The sequence below is a fragment of the Antedon mediterranea genome, chromosome 1 (genome assembly GCF_964355755.1).
Source record: "Antedon mediterranea chromosome 1, ecAntMedi1.1, whole genome shotgun sequence".
NCBI classification, from domain to species: domain Eukaryota; kingdom Metazoa; phylum Echinodermata; class Crinoidea; order Comatulida; family Antedonidae; genus Antedon; species Antedon mediterranea.
In genome coordinates, this window is record NC_092670.1 from 972,179 (window position 1) to 993,172 (window position 20,994).

Below are 20,994 nucleotides of genomic sequence, written 5' to 3' on the forward strand. Positions count from 1 at the left end.
AATGCTATTATATATTTATTATTCTATTGTATTTTTATAATATATTGTCTTTTTCAATATTGGTGTTTTTTTCTTTTATGTGCTTGTAAATTTTACATGCAATCTGGTCATTGGCCACAAGTTGTAACGTATTGCTACATTGTTTTTGAATTAAAAAGGTGTAAGTAAGATGTAGTGTACTTTCTTCATCACAATACTTTATATGACAATATACACATGTTACTCTAGTAGCTAGTAGTATGAAGAGGAATGATTTCACCAGATTTATATCAAATTAAAGAGCGACATTTTTTGTTATTCTAAGATAGAATTTATAACCAAAATCTTCAAAATGATGTCATTAAGTAATTAACGCACTTAATTTAAATGTTATCGTTACTAGCCAATGGCAGAGCTGATACTGCATGTAATAGGTACAGGCCAAAAAAGTATCTAAAAATTAACCTTAATTTCTTCTTACAAATATTTTATATATACATCTCTATTTAAAAAAAGTATTTTCTTCACTTCATAATCTTTGTATATATTTGATTTAGCAATCATATCATAACAACCTCCAATGGATCTGATGCTTTGTTATCACTAGCAAGAAGACATTGAAACCATATGAAGTAGACCTGTACTGGATCCATTCTCTGCTGCTAATTAAGAAGTGCAACAATTAGCGGGGTTTACTTTTTGTTCATCTACATACTGTTTTACGCTGAATGATGGGTCGTTGGCTTTTCTTGTTTTCTTTGAACGAAGGTCTCTGCAAGACAAATTGAATGCTTACAATCAATGATCTTTATCATCCAACAATCTTTTAACTAAACACAAGATTATTTTTGTAAGCAAATGATGTGACAAAAATGCTAAAGGCCACAAAGAAATCCAGATTATCTTTTTAATTTAGCAGTTCAACATCAAGCTGACTCTGCACTTCTGGTGGATGAGAAACTAAACCCAATTTTAATCGCACTTTTATTAGTACTACTAGTCATTCCTAGTGAAGGACCTTGAAGTATGCCAACCACAAAGGACCTTTACATTTGAACCTAAGTAAAAAACTTATCAATGTACATACTTTGCTACAGCTATAAAGGCAAGTTCAACATTCAAACCAGTTTTTGCTGATGTTTCCATAAATGCTATTCCATGGTCCTAAGAAAATAAAAACAAGTACAAGTAAATTTGTATTTAAAAAAGAGATGACATTTTGAAATAAAACACATTGTTGGGGTAACACTTCTTCTGCAGCCATATTGTTTTCAACAATTCATAAAAATCTGATTCAGTCAAATTGAATGAATCAAAATGACACCCTCTACAGTTTGCATTAAAGACAAATTTGCTGAATGGATGAGATTAGAATGAATGATTTCAACAACAAATGCTCTAATGGCTCTAATTGCTTCTAATAATATACTAACTATCAAATACCTACATTTCAGAGTACAAAATGTCCAGTACATAACAGTAGTAGTTATATATAAACACATCAGGCAAAGAACATTAATTTTAAACCGCCCGGTGATATACTGAAATTTAATTAATTAATTTGAAACGATAAAGATGAGGAAATCTATGAGAATGAGAAAAAGTCGCCCCAACCGAGACTCGAACTCGGACCGCCTGCTTGATATGCAGAGGTCCTAACCATTAGACCACTGGGGCTTTCATGGTATTGTTCGAACTCGATTGGATAGCGACTCTTTAACACTCTCGGCGTGGTACGGCGGAACAGCACTAGTCCTCAGTTGTACGCACGCGCAACAGAGATCAAATTGATACGCCCTCATCTTTCAGTATTTTTATTCACGAGGCGGGATCTCCGAAGAGATACTTTTATATATAAACACAACAGGCAAAGAACATTAATTCTAAACCGCCCGGTGATATACTGAAATTTAATTAATTAATTTGAAACGATAAAGAGTAGTTATATATATAGTAGTTATATATATATATATTAAATTATATACAGTACTATAAAACAGGAATAGAAACTAGTTTTTTAAATACATTTAAATAGTTTTTAATTGTTAGGCCTTCATCTGGCTTACCCTAGCTAGTTTTTCGCCTTCATCTCGCCTCACTACCCTGTCTGAAGATATATCAGCTTTGTTGCCTAGTAACATGACAACAACATCATCACTGGCATACTCTTTGATTTCTGCCACCCATGACTGCAAGAAAAAGAAAAAAATTAACTTTAATTCGGTATTGAATTATAACCGAGTGACCATATAAAGCAAGACATTCTAACAACAGGATGTTGAGCTCCAGAGAACAAAGGGTTTATCTGTGGCTGCGACATGATCAGTTCCACACCCCTTAAGAGATCAAAGGGTTTATCTGTGGCTGCGACATGATCAGTTCCACACCCCTTAAGAGATCAAAGGGTTTATCTGTGGCTGCGACATGATCAGTTCCACACCCCTGAAGAGATCAAAGGGTTTATCTGTGGCTGCGACATGATCAGTTCCACACCCCTTAAGAGATCAAAGGGTTTATCTGTGGCTGCGACATGATCAGTTCCACACCCCTTAAGAGATCAAAGGGTTTATCTGTGGCTGCGACATGATCAGTCCCACGCCACTTAACAGATACCACATGGTTGCAGAAAATATGTACATAGTTTCTTCACTCACCCGAATATGATCAAACGATTGCCGATTAGCAACATCGTACAGTAAAAGTAGAGCATGTGCATCACGGTAGTATGCATGCGTTACGCTGCGAAACCTTTCTTGGCCTGCAGTGTCCCATATCTGATAAAATACACAATTAAAATCAGTGAAATACACAGGTACACCAAATTTAATAATGGATTTTTAAAAGTTGTTTTTGTACTTGAATCACATTTTGTAGAGGATACTAAGTTAGGGATAGGAGGAGGTGGCTTAGGAGCTTCTTAGTTTAAGGTTAATTTTTTCAAATGGTACAAATTAGAAGTAAAAATCCTCTGTTATTCTGTTTTTCAATAATGAATCAATTGAATTTTCAACTTGGTTTTGATAACAGTTCATATTCACTGTTTGACAGACAATTTTTTTTATTATCAAACTCTAAATTGGTCACATTTCCAAATGTTCTGTTAAGTACAGTAGTCCAAAAATATAAATTACCATAGCATTTACAACACACCTGTTCAAGTGTAAAGTAGACTGTATCAGTGCCTATTACAGTAGTAGGCCTACAACGATTTGCCTTTCAATGGGAATTTGTCTTTATATGGAAAATAGTTACATTTCACATTTTAATTAGTAAAATGCATCATTTCAAGCAAAGCAATGTTTATTATGTAACATTTCATAAAAGAATAATGTGTCTCCTGTCAGCATCTATAAAGTCTGTACTTCCAAATGGCTTAATAATAATAAGAGAGATATTTATTCAAAATAATACACTGCAATGCATTTCTTTGAATAAAATGTAAATTATCTATCAGAATACTCAATTGAGACTGAGAGCAGTGAAACATGTTTAGTGACATTTAAAATAAAAACCTCCTTTGAGACTTTAAGTGACATTTTCACTCTGAAATATTCTGGCAGCAAAGAGACTATTGAAATGGATACTTCAATAAGTGTGAACTACGACCTTTACAATAAAAAAGATTTTCCATGGAAACTTGTTTTTACAATAAACCTTCTAACTAACAGTATGAATGTTCAACATTTTTGTTACATATCCATGTAGACTATTAAAGTACTAGTGTTTAAATATAAAACAACTGTACAAAGTGTACTTAGAGGATGCTTCTACCGTGCTTAATTATTCATAAGTTACTGACAATGACATTTTAAATCATAAAAACACATGCATGAAAACTAATTTACAGTATTCACACACAAAAACACAAGTTTCTGTCATTTTCAATACAACTTGTGTATGACAGACAGTGGATATCCATCCATACATAAATAACACGTACTGACATTTTATTACCAAAAAAAAAAATGCAGTGATGTGTATCAGCAAATATTATTGAATGTTCTCTGAGTAGTCTCAAAATCCAGTCCTTAAACTGTTATGACATAATTGGACCATTGACATTTTACATGTTTCAACTCATTGAATAAGATACAAATTTATGGCAAATTATGAAGTCTTCAAAGATGATGTTGCTACCCTTTTGTTATTTTCTTTGCATTCATTACGTACGTAACGATGTTATACACTAGGTTAAACCATCATCACTTAACACAACTACTTAGCATAGAGTAGCTTGCTGACCCTGAACCATACAGTATTTACATTAAAGCAATCTACCACTATCAGATGAACACACAATGCACTGAAATATTATACAAATAATGTATGTCTATGAGTGTGATGGTACGAATAATTTCATCTATCTATTGTCACAAGGCGAAGCCATAAAAATGAACTGAGATGACATCAAAGTACATGAGGAGAGATGACATGAGATGAGATGGCATGGCATGAGATGAGATGAGATGGGATGATGTGAAAGATTTCTTATACAGTACATGAGAATGTAATTTGAGCATACAGTATATCTGCATAAACGTTTGCGACATACACACACGGCTCAATGTGCAGTGAAACCGGCTATAGCATTTACAAGATCGAAACTCAATTAAGGGGAAAATATTATAAATAAATAAGATTCTGAGATATAATCAATATAATATCTTTATTTTATAAAATCAATAAATCTTTTTTAAATCAACTGTGTATAACCTACCAATTAAATCTAGTTTTAATTGCAGTAATTGTAATACTGTATGAACTAACCTGTAATTTAATCTTGGAGCCATCCACATCAACTACTTTATTCTGTAAAGATGAAAAGAGAATGGTTAACATTAATAAACATAATTGTTAACAAATATTACAATAATCATCAGGTATGGGTGTGGTGGTAAAAATTGAAGGCCCAGTGTACTATCACTTATCATGCAGTATGGGGTGTTACTGGTCCTTCACATACTGGTGCTAGAGGATATGTCTCCCAGGGGTATTAGCATGCAGTATGGGGTGTTACTGGTCCTTCACATACTGGTGCTAGAGGATATGTCTCCCAGGGGTATTAGCATGCAGTATGGGGTGTTACTGGTCCTTCACATACTGGTGCTAGAGGATATGTCTCCCAGGGGTATTAGCATGCAGTATGGGGTATTACTGGTCCTTCACATACTGGTGGTAGAGGATATGTCTCCCAGGGGTATTAGCATGCAGTATGGGGTGTTACTGGTCCTTCACATACTGGTGGTAGAGGATATGTCTCCCAGGGGTATTAGCATGCAGTATGGGGTATTACTGGTCCTTCACATACTGGTGCTAGAGGATATGTCTCCCAGGGGTATTAGCATGCAGTATGGGGTGTTACTGGTCCTTCACATACTGGTGCTAGAGGATATGTCTCCTAGGGGTATTAGCATGCAGTATGGGGTGTTACTGGTCCTTCACATACTGGTGGTAGAGGATATGTCTCCCAGGGGTATTAGCATGCAGTATGGGGTGTTACTGGTCCTTCACATACTGGTGGTAGAGGATATGTCTCCCAGGGGTATTATCATGCAGTATGGGGTGTTACTGGTCCTTCACATACTGGTGCTAGAGGATATGTCTCCCAGGGGTATTAGCATGCAGTATGGGGTGTTACTGGTCCTTCACATACTGGTGCTAGAGGATATGTCTCCCAGGGGTATTACTTTAGCATGCAGTATGGGGTGTTACTGGTCCTTCACATACTGGTGGTAGAGGATATGTCTACCAGGGGTATTACTTTAGCATGCAGTATGGGGTGTTACTGGTCCTTCACATACTGGTGGTAGAGGATATGTCTACCAGGGGTATTACTTTAGCATGCAGTATGGGGTGTTACTGGTCCTTCACATACTGGTGGTAGAGGATATGTCTCCCAGGGGTATTAGCATGCAGTATGGGGTGTTACTGGTCCTTCACATACTGGTGCTAGAGGATATGTCTCCCAGGGGTATTAGCATGCAGTATGGGGTGTTACTGGTCCTTCACATACTGGTGGTAGAGGATATGTCTACCAGGGGTATTACTTTAGCATGCAGTATGGGGTGTTACTGGTCCTTCACATACTGGTGCTAGAGGATATGTCTACCAGGGGTATTACTTTAGCATGCAGTATGGGGTGTTACTGGTCCTTCACATACTGGTGCTAGAGGATATGTCTCCCAGGGGTATTAGCATGCAGTATGGGGTGTTACTGGTCCTTCACATACTGGTGGTAGAGGATATGTCTACCAGGGGTATTACTTTAGCATGCAGTATGGGGTGTTACTGGTCCTTCACATACTGGTGCTAGAGGATATGTCTACCAGGGGTATTACTTTAGCATGCAGTATGGGGTGTTACTGGTCCTTCACATACTGGTGGTAGAGGATATGTCTACCAGGGGTATTACTTTAGCATGCAGTATGGGGTGTTACTGGTCCTTCACATACTGGTGGTAGAGGATATGTCTACCAGGGGTATTAGCATGCAGTATGGGGTGTTACTGGTCCTTCACATACTGGTGGTAGAGGATATGTCTCCCAGGGGTATTAGCATGCAGTATGGGGTGTTACTGGTCCTTCACATACTGGTGCTAGAGGATATGTCTCCCAGGGGTATTAGCATGCAGTATGGGGTGTTACTGGTCCTTCACATACTGGTGGTAGAGGATATGTCTCCCAGGGGTATTAGCATGCAGTATGGGGTGTTACTGGTCCTTCACATACTGGTGGTAGAGGATATGTCTCCCGGGGGTATTAGCATGCAGTATGGGGTGTTACTGGTCCTTCACATACTGGTGGTAGAGGATATGTCTCCCAGGGGTATTAGCATGCAGTATGGGGTGTTACTGGTCCTTCACATACTGGTGCTAGAGGATATGTCTACCAGGGGTATTACTTTAGCATGCAGTATGGGGTGTTACTGGTCCTTCACATACTGGTGCTAGAGGATATGTCTACCAGGGGTATTACTTTAGCATGCAGTATGGGGTGTTACTGGTCCTTCACATACTGGTGGTAGAGGATATGTCTCCCAGGGGTATTAGCATGCAGTATGGGGTGTTACTGGTCCTTCACATACTGGTGGTAGAGGATATGTCTCCCAGGGGTATTAGCATGCAGTATGGGGTGTTACTGGTCCTTCACATACTGGTGGTAGAGGATATGTCTCCCAGGGGGTATTAGCACCAACCTTCAATCATTAATTGATAATATTTTGTTTAAATGCATATTGTATTGTATGATATTTCTTTGTCATAATATAAAATACATTGCATTCGATGCCATTGCATAATATCATAATAAATTCTTTATATTTGTTTTATTAATAAATTAATTGTTGTATGAGTGGGTGGTTTGCAATGTAATCTTTGTATACCTAGTACTGTACTAAACTGTTTATCAATGATTAGCTCAAGCTGTTAGTGGGTGAGCTAAATCTGGTTATTATTTGTCTACAAAGGTTCTTCTACAGTCTGTGATGTGATACATAGACTTTGGACACACTAAAAAAACTGACCAATCATGATACAGTAAACAAACACTAGAGTAAATGTTGACAGGTCTACTACAAGGGTTCAAAGTTCAATTGATTTCAAACTTTCATCACTTCAGAATCATTGTAAGTTTGAACCTACAAACACAGTAGTAACCAGAAGGACACAGAATAGGATTTCCTCTCAACACACCTTGTTATCAGTACTGTAGTTCTCAACACACCTTGTTATCACTATCATCAGTACTGTAGTTCTCAACACACCTTGTTATCACGATCATCAGTACTGTAGTTCTCAACACACCTTGTTATCACTATCATCAGTACTGTAGTTCAATTACAACTAAATCATCATATTATTGATTGTTTACTAATCCTTCCCTAAAGCTTGGTTCCCACTTGCACATGCAGGGAATAATTTCGCCAGTGTAGCATAGCAAAAAGCTATACAAAACAACCTTATTGCTACACATTTTGCAAATTGTGTAGCAAAAAATGCAATACAAAACTATGTCAGTTTGTTTAGCAATTTTGCTAAACAAAATTTTTAAATGAAATTTTTCCCTGACGTAATGCAAGAAAGTGAGCGCATCGTAAAGTAATTGACCAATCACGACGTGATGGATTATCCAATCGGAACTGTCACTTTGGCACACTTACTTTCGTCCATATGGGAACAACGCTTTTACCTTTCTTGACTAGGCCTACTGGCCATAGAGTATGGAACTGAACATACACTTAATGAAGATGAATGAATGAATGAAGTGAACACACCAGACCATTACACGTTGGTCTTTCTCTTAAGCATGTTCTAAAAAGTTAGTTCACAACATGCCTTAATGTTAGAAAATGCCTTAAATCTATTTTAAAAGAATATGCACATGTTAACAAATGAATTACATGGACATTATGTCAACATTGCTAAAGCATTGTCAGACAGCGTGGGAGCAAATTCATATAGAAAATGGAAAGTGTTCAGCAAACAGAAGGGGTACACCTGTTTTGTCAATTCAACAGTTTTAAAACAAGAGGTTTACAAACAGAAGCTAGGACAGCTGATAAAACATGCTGCAAAATTATATACCGAGTGTACTGTACATCCACCACATTTTTGGCTCAATAAAGATATGAGAAATTATTGTCATTTCGGTCAAAATACAATACTGTTTTTGTACAAATGTTTGTGCAAATAATTATTTTAGGTTTTTTTAAACATCATTATGTAAACTGCACCACAGCATTCAATCCACAAACAGAAATTAAAAATTGATTTTATTGCCTAGAATCGTGTGGATTTAACATCATTATCTATCTGAAATTAGCTTTTTATAAAATAGATTGACTAGATTATTTATACATTACTTGTATTATATAGTACAAACAGTATAATGGAATAATAACGGATTAAATACTTAGATGGGAAAATCTGATTGGATAAAATCAGGTGTTATGTATGCAAACACTAATGCTTCCAGATAAATCACATTTCTGTTTTTTTTAAATGGACAATACAGTATATATGACTATGACTATGACTATGACTATGACTATGACTAGTTGGAATGAAGGGTTTTTGTAGTAAACTTTGTCATTTTCATTCAGTTGATTTTCCAACTTTCATGTCTATTCCTTGGTGTGAATGTGGGGAAAGAAATACAAGTTATAAAATGTCTTTTCAGGTTATCCATCTATCATTTAGCAACAAAAAATCCTTGCTCAATTTTTCATCTTTCATTGGATCTAAACAACAAGAGGTTTGCAAACACCACCTACGTATTTTACCAAAGTGTTAGAAACAAATTATTGTTTAATGTACTGTAGATTACTAGAAAATGAAATTTGAAATAACTATCAACATCAAATCACAATAATTTACTCCCACACATACTGTATACCAAAGTTGAAAAATGAGGGGTGGTTAGGTTGAGTCCAAAATGAGGGGTGGTTAGGTTGAGTCCAAAATGAGGGGTGGTTAGGTTGAGTCCAAAATGAGGGGTGGTTAGGTTGAGTCCAAAATGAGGGGTGGTTAGGTTGAGTCCAAAATGAGGGGTGGTTAGGTTGAGTCCAAAATGAGGGGTGGTTAGGTTGAGTCCAAAATGAGGGGTGGTTAGGTTGAGTCCAAAATGAGGGGTGGTTAGGTTGAGTCCAAAATGAGGGGTGGTTAGGTTGAGTCGGAGGACGTTTATCATCAAGAACAAACGAGTAGCACAGTAACAAGCGGTAGTGTACATGAATACAGAATACAGATTTAAAACCGCAGATGGTCATACAATGACTTAAAAATAGCAAATTGGTTTTTATTTGAGATCATTTTGTAGCATTTGAATGCAGAAAAAACACATTCAAATTTTCCTTGTAAATAGAACAATATGGAAGTCTAGTGGCTAAAACGTGTTGCCATGTGGATACAACTACAAGAAAAGAAGTCAAAACTATGGATACCAACCATACTGTAGTTATCAAAATATTAAGCAATGACAGTAATTGCTTTACTGGGTGCCTACCTGTACTGTCATTTTGTTCAGTATGTGATAAAATACAATAGAATTAATAAAGAGTTTTAAAATCAATTTCCAGGGTACTTGATTTTAACTTCAATATTCCCAGTATTGTGATACAGTCTCATGGAATATGGACTGCTAACTAATTGTTTTATATTTAAGTCATTTGAAATGCTTGATCATCAATGTGTGATTGCATAATTTGAATATTAAGACAATTAGGAAACTAAGCATTGTACTAAGTATGTGATTTGGATTTTCTGCAATCTTGTAAAAATGTTGTCAACAGATTTTCTTCTACTACAGTATCTCAATCGTATTTGTCAAGATTCTTGAAATTAATAACATCAACAATGAGATATTTTAATAGACCTTTGAATACTAAAACCATCTCCACTTTTTCAGTGAGAGGAACTTTAGTTCTCAATCTGGTAAGCAATAGAAACAGACAGGGTGCATAAAAACCTGGAGATATTCATTCTCCATGATCTAAAAGTAACTGTTTCAATTAAAAAAAATGAAATGAATTTATATAAATAGATTTTAGTATAAGCTTAAATTAATTTAAATAATTAGCTTAAATAATTTGATTTCATCCATTTAACCATTACTACAGTATTGCACATTATCTACTTATTTATCTATCTTCATCTCATTAATAATTCTTGATAGGTTTTTATGATCGAATGCTATCATTTCCATAACAACTATAAAGCATATTTCTCTTTCTTTTCTCCTTTGTAGTATCATCCACCTTTATTGTTCCTCTTTCTTTTCTCCTTTGTAGTATCATCCACCTTTATTGTTCTCATTTTTATATTGCATGCAGTGTATTATACTTTACTATCACAATACATAAACATCCATATTTTCTATTGATCATTAAAAACTAACAGTAAATCTTTGATAGATATATAGTCAATCATAAAATGAGACTTGATAGACATTTAATATGCTGTGTATTGATTTGATTCATCTGAAATAAGCTTTCTAGAAATGATCTCATAATTTAATACTTTTTTATTTGGATAGCTTATGGATGCTTACATTAAGCATTGCAACAAACATCTATACAACAAAAACAACACAATCTATTTTTTAAACTAGCTACAGTAGCCCAACGTCATTTTGCTAGCCCAAAGTCATTTTGCAAGCCCCAACTAATTGTTTTTGCTTCATAGCGTCGAATAAACTGTTTATTTAAAACAAGATTTAAATATAATTTGTATATGTATACTGTACTGTATATATTTCTGCTAAATTTATTCTCCCAAAAAACCATTTCAATCAGTAAGTGGTCGTCAACAGAAATTGTTACCTAAAATGCAAAGTGCTCTGGAATAAATCATTAAAGGGGGGTTCCGGGTTTAAAATGAATAGTAAAAAATGTAAAATATATTTGTTTGTCTCTTGAACGGTAAAAGTTTCAATTTATATAAGCGTCCAGTGAAGCAGAACGAAGGCTGTGAAATCAGGCCAGATTACAAGTGCAGCTACGGCAAAATCACACTGTGGTTACAAAATAGGAAATTCGTGAAATGGTCCATCTTCCGACGACTCGTTATCATAAACCATATCAATTACTTTTGTAAAATTATACTTATCTGATGTAATTTTAGTCGGTCTTCCCATTTATAAAGTCAATTTTTTTATGAAAATTCATCAAAACAGTGAAAAATTAGATATGTTTGCACTTTACGTTTGCCGATTTTCGCACCGACTTAAGGAAAAATCAAAATCAATGAAGCGTAACGTATACTGTACATTCCTGCTGAGGATCGAGCGAGACGACGATACACGTGCTCTCTCTGCTGCCCATGCCTTGCATCGTCACGTCTAGGCTCGCGCTAACCGCTCGCCAATTCGCCAATGGCGACTGGAGTCTCCATTTGGCGAAAATAATTATTGCCTCGTTCGCCAAATTGGCGAAAATACATTTCCAAGCCTAGGCCTAGCCTGGTCGGCGTGACTTCTTATGGGAGCGAGAATTCGCCACACTTCGGTACTTTCTGACTCGGGTACACTTTTTACCACAACAGCATTTTATGTGACGACGTCACGATCGCCGTGTTCATTTTTTTAGTTCTGTTTAAACATGCGCAGAGCGTGCCTCGATGACGTTTTAATGACACACAGTTAATGTGATTAGTTCGTGGCCGGTCGTCGTCGACGTGATGATGAGCGAATAAAAGGGGAAGTCCCTATTCTTCGACGTAGAAAATGAACTTCGAGAAGAAAATGTAAACAGAAACATGTGGACGAATACTTCCGTAAACGAGGCTGTTCTGTTATTTAAAAAGGGGAATTTTAAATTTAACAAAGTAATTACCTCAATAGTATAATGTTAACATGTTTAATTTTATTTCCCTTTCGATTATTCTAACCGAAAGTTGCGCTTTAAATTGAATAGCTAAGAAACAACGTATACTACAACGGCAACCCTTTCGGCCGCCTACATAGAATGGGTTACGGCCGCTGCATAGCAAATTCAAAGCTTCTTAAATTTCTGTGGTACATTTCTTCCTAACGTACTTGTTTTATATAATAGATTGATAAATATTCCACTTATTAAATAATTTAATAAATCGGTAAAATTGACGTTTCGAAGCAAGTATTCCATGATGAGAGGCGACATTTTTCGACATGCCTCGTGTGCGGCGAATACTAGTTCAGAAAATGGAACAGTCCGCTGTGCGGGGGTTATCCAATCATTAATTAACGCGCTAATACCTAGGCGACGGTAATTTAGTAATAAGCGGAGAACTGAATCCCCCGTAAGGAAAATGGTAAACACTGATATTTATGGTAGGGATTATTTTTTTCAGTGGTTGGTCTTGTTGGCTTCTTTGCACCAGGTCCACGCAAAGTCAAATAAAACGATGTGGTTTATCAAACAGAAATATAAATTAGCTTTAATTCATTACTAAATTAGCCAGATTTTGATAATGAGAAAGGCTAAAAAATTGTTATCGTTAAAATTGACATACAGTATGAGGCGGATATACATAATAATAATAACCGATTTACATATCAAAATAAAGAGTATTTAAAGCCTGATAACATGCAACAAAAATTACTCCACCACCTATTATGGACCTCGTGCGAAAATGGGTAGGTGTTTTCCAAAGTTATTTTTAGCGCGCAGATTTCGGCTCGCCGGCTTTTGTACCTCATTTTTAACTCGTGTTTTCTATTAAAATATTTAATAAACATAGATTAAAAATATATAAAAATAATCCCTTAAACAAGATCTTTCTAGGCATATAATTTTTATTCTCATGGGTACATAAGAAATAGTATATTTTTAACTTCAAAGACACGTCACTTTTTGAAATTTCACGAACGTGTTAAAATCGCGGTAACGAAAATCAGCTTCATTGGGATAAATAATAATAATATAAATGTAAAAGAAGTAAAATAACAAACAAATACATGCATTATTTATTTAATAAACATTTTTGCGAATTTTTATGGTTTTTTAAATTTGGCTAAAGGATTTTCAATTTGGCTAATGTTTTTCAAAACCTTTCGCCATTTTGGCGAACGAAAATTTGACCTTAGCGCGAGCGTAGCACGTGATAAGCAGATACAACAATACCAAACTGGTCGGGTCGAGTATACCCCGTCTATAATCACAACATGAACGATGTACAGTATTTGATTGAAGGTCGACTCGACCTACCGGAATGGTATAGATAATATAGCTCGAATGAGAGAGTTGGAATATTTGTGTAGTGCAGCCTATAGTAAAAGGCCTGGTAGTATCAATTCGCATAGGGTCTACTACACTAGCTAGCTCAATTTTTAACTGGGCCGGATCGGCTAGGTCTCCTTCCTACTACCTGGTCTACTTGCTTGATGCATGAGTATCCGCTTTTTTGGAGAGTAAACTAAACCTATTTATTTTAGGCCTACTTAGACGATCGGGACACCATACGTGTGGACGGCGATCGGACCTTGTTTTGCTTCAATATTTACAGCCGATTTTGTAGAATGTTTTAGGTTTAGATTGTTTAGGAGTTTGGTTGATAGGATGGGTTTTGTTATTTATGGGCCAATCGTCTAGTACTAGTAGTAGGCTAGCTAGGCCCATGGGCCCCATTGTTTTAACGTAGCCATCGTGGCATGGAATCCCTAGTCAGAATGGCTCTCGCCCATATTATTATTAGGCTAGGCCTAGAGTAGTATTGTACGTGAAGCCGATAATACGATCTGTACTATAGAGGTATAAAAATAGTATAATTTATGACTCCGTATCTGTACTAAATTTTGTATTTCATTAAATGTCAAATAAATATATGCTACTACTGTTATTATTACACTTTAGGCCTAGCTTAGAAAATCTACAAAAAATGTATTTCACAATGATCACAATGGTGGTCGTCGTTTGACAGGGGAGAGAGATGTAAATTAGTTGACAAACACAACGTACATGACGTCGCGAGTTTGGAATCCACTGGTGACGTGATTTTGTGAATATCTCATGAATATTAATGAGCTTCCCTAAGCTGCTAAAAAACAGACTTTCCATGAATTTACCCTAAAATGTATATGAAATTTAATTTTTTTAATTTCTCGTTATTACTTCTTCATTCTGAAATGTCTATATTGTTATAATATTTTTTATTTAATAAATAAACGATATTTAAAAGCAATTTTAAACCCAGAATCCCCCTTTAATTGAATATTATAAATGAATGGATATTAGTGCATTATCGCAATGAAATAAGACACTGTATCAGGCATTGTGAACGTTCTAAAAGTGTTGCCATTTTATTAACGAACAAAGTGGATAAAAAACAGTACTACAGCAGGTGGGAACACCTATCTTTTGAACGTCAACATGAAGTATTTTAAAGATTCTTTCCACCAGCTACTGTACAGTACACCAGCCTAATTTCAACACAGTACCCAACACAGTAGAGAACACCTTATACAGTACTCTATTAACTTTTTTTTTTTTTTCCAAACCCAAATTGTTTACAATGAAGAATTTTGAAGCTATCCTCACATCATGTGTGCCATTTAGTATTCAACCATTTAAAATGATATCAAATATTGGCGAAGATGACTGGCATGCATGCCCATGTTCCTCTGGTGTTGAGACACAATATACTGTACATACAGTGAAAACAGGACATGCATGGCAACCAATAAAACTGAATATTGAAATTTCTATTTTCAAATAACTTTAAAATTGAAAATCCGTTCCACTTTGTAGTCAATCTATTATAACTACAGACCTACAAATACAGTTCATATAATGTTAGATTGTAATTATTATTTTAAGAAATAAATCTGAATAAATTCTGTTTGAGTGAAACAATTTAAGCATTTGATAAAACCCCTATTTTACTCACTGTCAATCCGACTAAAATACAGGTAAAGTATAAATAATATTTAGTAACATTTATGTTTCTGTGGATTTTTTGGGTTTATAGAGTTATATTGGCAGCTTTGATAGAGGTACAGTACTGTGGCGTTGTCAAGAGTGCTTCCTTTGATAGAGGTACAGTACTGTGGGGTTGTGTCAAGAGTGGTTCTTGTGAGAAAAAGATACATTATGTTGAGAGATTCTGCAAAATAAGCATAATTTATACCTAATTCACAATTGTTTATTCTGTCAAATTCGAAAATTGTCCTGCTTGTTGCGTATAAAACATTAAAAATATGATATGACAGTACGACACCCAGGGTAAATTGCAAAAGCAAGAAATACACAAATTACATAAAAAGGTTAAAACTTGGCAGTTTAAGTTTGGCTTTGATTATACAAGAAGAATAGTGAACACAAACATCATGTTGACAATTAGCAATAATTATAATGACAGTCTTTGTAAAAGCACTTTAGATATTTCCCTAGAGAAACAATTAGAGATAGCAGCGGTGAACACAAGAGAGAAAGGGTTTCCCACAATAAACGCCTCAACTATGAAAAAAATTCTCAAGGCTCTCAAACTGACTTGCAGATATTAACATTTTACAGATTAGCTAATGCAATTCGTATAGGGCAATAGGAAACTTAGAAGATTAAACGTTAATAATAATTGTATTATTTATTCAAAATAAATTTCTTCCTGAAAATAGTAGACCAATTTCGCAGTAATAATACTGTAATAATACTGTATCTACAATTGAACAAAATATGTTAAACCTGCCAAAAAACTGTAATTTAAAGAAAATAATCCATTTTCAACAACAAGTCCATTGTCTGTCGGCGGAGAACAGGTTTTTGGTTAAATTTAACCATTTATTTTGATTTTTTGTAAGTGAAATCATAATTTTTCGGGTTTTTTTTCTGTTAAAGTGAAAAAGGCCATTAAAGTTAACTTTTTGATAATGTATACATACTTAATGTACACATACTTAATGTACACATACTTAATGTACACATACTTAATGTACACATACTTACTTACAGTTGTGAAGATATCAGAATGTAGTGGTAAAAAGGCAAAAGAATTGAATACACACTAATGATATGCATGGTGTGTGGGTGTATGCAAGATATTATGCCTGCTGCCACACGTTACTCAATTTGATTGCAAGAGAACTTGACCAGAACTGTTTATTATTATCGTATCACATTCTGATAAATTGCTATCATTTAGATTTCTTAATGTTTGCTCATTGTTAGAATCAAGTAGGCATCATACAGGCCAACATTAAATGTACAGGTAACATTTAATTAAAGGTTTATTCATAAAATAGTTCAGTACCTTTATTACAAACAATGTCATAAAAAATATTGAAAATGAAATAAAGTGTATTGAATGAGTTTAACGAATGGATAAAAGTGGTATAAAAGTTTAAGCTGTGTTTCTACTAGGATGCAATGCAACTAATTTGACCAATCATGACAATCCATAATCAACTCATTATTGGGTGGGCAGGTATGTGGGAAAAAACCAGTAAAATTTTACCTATTTAGACTGAGGCTGTGCTGAAATTAGCCGGATTGGAAGACCTACAGTAAAAGAGTTTTTTTAGGCCGAGTAAACAAACAACTATCTAATCCCTCCCTCTGGAGAGCATTGTTGGTTTATCCAGGTAAGCCAGGCAAGAAATAGACAACAAATAGTTTCAAGATTACTGTACTCACCCTAAAATCAATTCCAACGGTGGAGATAAAACTTCCAGCAAGAAAAGCGCCATCTTTGAATCGAACGAGCAGACACGTCTTACCAACACCGGAATCACCTATCAACATCACCTGTCAAATGACAAATGTCAATTCCAATATTATTTATTACAAAAATGTAATCAATAAAATTAATTACCAGTAAAATAACAATTACTTAACAACACATACAGACACTCAATATTTGGAGTTCATGGCAAGGATGCAAGCAATATGGGAGCGATGACAGGTCATGAACCCATACCACTCACATGTTAGCCTGATTTATAACATTAGGCCATGCTAATCTCTCAGTATAGTACATTAGTAGAGGTAGTGGAAGAAGAGATAGTGGAAGAAGAGGATACGAAGCAACCATGAACAGATTAGGTTGAATCCTGTTTGCTCATTTGTGTCAAAACAATTTACAGGTAATAGAATCATGAAGCAGTGTTAAATCATATAGTAGTACTGTAAAACAAGAAACTTTCACGAATTTCGCGAGTGATTAAAATTCGCTAAAGTGTCATGCCACAAATAATATTTATAACGTACAGTAGGCCTACAGTATGTTGCTTCCATAACAATTAACATACATGATCTTGTTACAGTATTTACTTGCACTTTATTTTTCAAATTCGCGAAAGTTTCATGTTACAAAAGTTTCTGGTTTTACAGTAATATGTCCTCTTGTTTAGCAAAGAAGAATGTTGTGCATTATGGTGAAATGAGTATCAAGTGTTTTAAACAAAACTAGTAATTTATCTGCTAGGTGTATAGTTACATACTACTGTATACTACAATTAAATATTAATTTAATCCAAATATTAAGTATCTACACCTACAGCACAGCAGGGGCGGATTGCTATAAGCGGTCTATAAACGGTCTTAGCGCTTAGCCGACTATAATTCGTGACGTAGCAAGTAGTCTTTATTTATAGACCATTGCTATACCGCGGTCTGACCTGTAAACGGTCTTTAAAATTAAAGCCTACTCGAAGGAGTCTTAAAACAGTCTTAAACCTCACTTTTTGTTGTTTTTACGTATTATTTATCGTCAAAGATAACCAATTGAACGAGTTTTAAGTGTTAAATCAAATAATAACGGTGATTTTATTCTTATATAGGCCTAGAATAGATTTTCTCGTGTATAAATGTACGTACTGTTATGATTTGTGAATTGAACAAGCGTGACGAACATTACCTTATTTGGTATTCTACGCGCAAATTACGCCCTCAATTTGTTACTTTACGTGGACTGTTATTATTATAGCAATGGTCTATCAGGAGTGGCTTTAATAAGACCGTCTATCTGATAAAGCCGGCTTTAATCGGGGAGTTAAGACCATCAGTTAAGACTGTTTTATAGCAATCCACCCCAGGCCTTGTTTTTTGTGGCGTGGGATTACATTTAAATCCTAACATTCCCCTGAGGCGTGGTATTTACAGCAGACTTAAGTTTAGGGAAACTTCTATTCTACACACTATGATACGACCAGCAAACCTAAAGCAGGGAGTTGTACTCCCTGCCTAAAGCACCATTGAGAAGTGCAATTTGTAGCATACCATTTACAAGGACCTGGTACAGAGTATCATAACTATAATTAAATTGGCTCTCAAGTTGTAAAAGCTTAAATCTTATTGTTTTCACACTGAGCAATGAGTTTCAATGGTTTCAATAAAAGGGTACTCATAATCATTTTTTTAAATCAAAGGAAATGTTTTCATTTTTAATGAGCAAAGAAATGTCCAACAAGCACATTTACTACTTTGACTATATTGCTCAATTTTAACAATTTGTTAACACCTTGTTACAGTAGCATTCATTAAATTGTACTGATGATAAAAAATCACATAAAAAACACCATGTTTTAGTTCATAAATAATATAGTGTTCCTAGAAATCCTAGAATGTGCTAGTAAAGATAAGTAGATCTATGAGTTAAGCATGACTTAAATGTCACGCTAGGCTGTTTCACAGGTGCTGCTGCTAACAACCCACATACGCTTATCCTCCCACAGTTTTTATTCGATATTATTATGAGATAGAAGAAGGATAATATTAACAACATGTAATTAAGAAAATAGATTTCCTCAATCTGAACACAAATCAAGTGTAAAGTTCTATCTCATATTTGTATATAACATTCACAATCTGTATACTGCTATCTAGTGGTTGCAGTCACTGTACTGCACTTTGTATCTATTGCTAGATGCATTGCACACTAATTACACATTGCTCAATTACAGCAATGCCTGGCTTGGCTAATTCAGTAATAAACCTAATGTCCTAATTGACTATCAGTAAACGTAATGTAATTTCACATATTTATCAATATAATGTTATTTGTGTGTGCTAAACATAGAAAAACTATGGTTTTATTAACAAATTGCTATAAAGGTGCTGCTATACTTAAAACAATATTTATTGTACAAATAATGTGCCAATTTGATCATTACCATGAGATTATTAATGCATAATCACCATCAGTAAAGTTTCAAATTACTGTACAGCATAGCTACAATAATAAGTTATTGAATAGCCTGCCTACTGTAGGTAATACAAAGTGATTGTATACAATTTATTGAGTTAAATTGCACTTAGCCTGTAATGTGAAAGTTCTTCGACACCATAGATCAAAATGGTGTAATAGATTAGTACGCATTCAGTACTTTGGGGCATGCGACCATTGGTGTATATGGTATGCACAATTTTAATGACTTACGCAATTTGTAATTGCTCCTTTGGATCGAGGTGTATTATGTTATAAATTACAGTACATTACCGACTTTGAGAATCCTTCATCACTGAACAAAATCAAATGTGCTGATTTTGTGGAAAAACTTAAATTAAATTTAATGAGTAAGTCAGTAATGCCAAATAAGTTGCTGCAATTGAGACTAGGGCCTATTCCCATGAAATGGGCCTATTGGTTTTAAGACAGGTTGGCATTACATCTCTAATCCATCATCATAGTACAGTTAGTATAAGATGGCATGACAGCATGTTAATACCGTACTACTGTATTGACCGTCTGCGTGGTATCAAACCTGCTTATTATACGTATACTTTGACATGGTTCATCCCGCATACTTTGAGTACATGCTGTACTATGGTTTCCAGTATGTGTTCTTTGCCTTGCGTTGTTGCATGAAATCAAACCGATTTGATTTCCCGTGGCGATGTTTGCAGCACTGTAGCGTCGTCGGTTCCCACTTGTGATTACGCAATACAGTACTTTGTGTTTATACGTCGCTGCGTTATGTTGCGTTCTAGTGGGAACCATGCTGAAGTCGTACCGTACCGATATAATGCATTAAATTACACACACGGTTGACCGTGCTGATAGCCAATATTTTATTATTAAATATTATTATTATTATCCAAATTGTTAGTAGATAATCATTCATTAGTGTAAAATCTCGCACTTTATTGATGATTGTACTTCGCAGTGAAGTTAATTGTTATTAAAGCGACACCAAGGACAACACTATGTTTTTTTAGGCCCATTGAACAACAAAAACCACCTGTCGACCTACACCGACCTCCAGCATCAGCAGTCACCACCTGATGTTGTTTTGACTGGCATCATCATCTCATTTTTGTAGCTAACTTACCTTACATGAGAAATCGTAAAATTCTCCTCCGATGGAGCCACTACGCACGACTCCGTTACTTGTGGACGACATAACATTAAATACCAACCAAATGATAAAATTCTCACATAAACAAGCAAAAAAATACTGAAATTACGGTCAAATTCAATGCAACATATTGATATTCCAGAAATAAGCCCCTGAATTTCCGAGAGATTCTGCTCATTTAGCGCCATCTATAGTTTCAAAATATTACATCTTCAGTGTAAAATCTTGGTGGCGCCAGATTCGTACAGCTGAA

The 20,994-nt window shown here is 35.1% G+C and overlaps 1 protein-coding gene across 1 annotated transcript; it reads right to left on the bottom strand.

The window, feature by feature from the left end:
• Positions 1-243: 243 nt before the first annotated feature.
• Positions 244-20,897, bottom strand: LOC140045502 (ras-related protein Rab-26-like). Its single transcript, XM_072090438.1, has 7 exons — positions 20,715-20,897; positions 17,080-17,190; positions 4,747-4,788; positions 2,634-2,753; positions 2,046-2,168; positions 1,067-1,143; positions 244-751 (listed from the first exon to the last, which is right to left on the bottom strand). Exons 1-7 carry the CDS (start codon positions 20,784-20,786, stop codon positions 646-648), a joined length of 651 nt encoding a protein of 216 aa, XP_071946539.1. The 5' UTR covers positions 20,787-20,897; the 3' UTR covers positions 244-645.
• Positions 20,898-20,994: the final 97 nt, after the last annotated feature.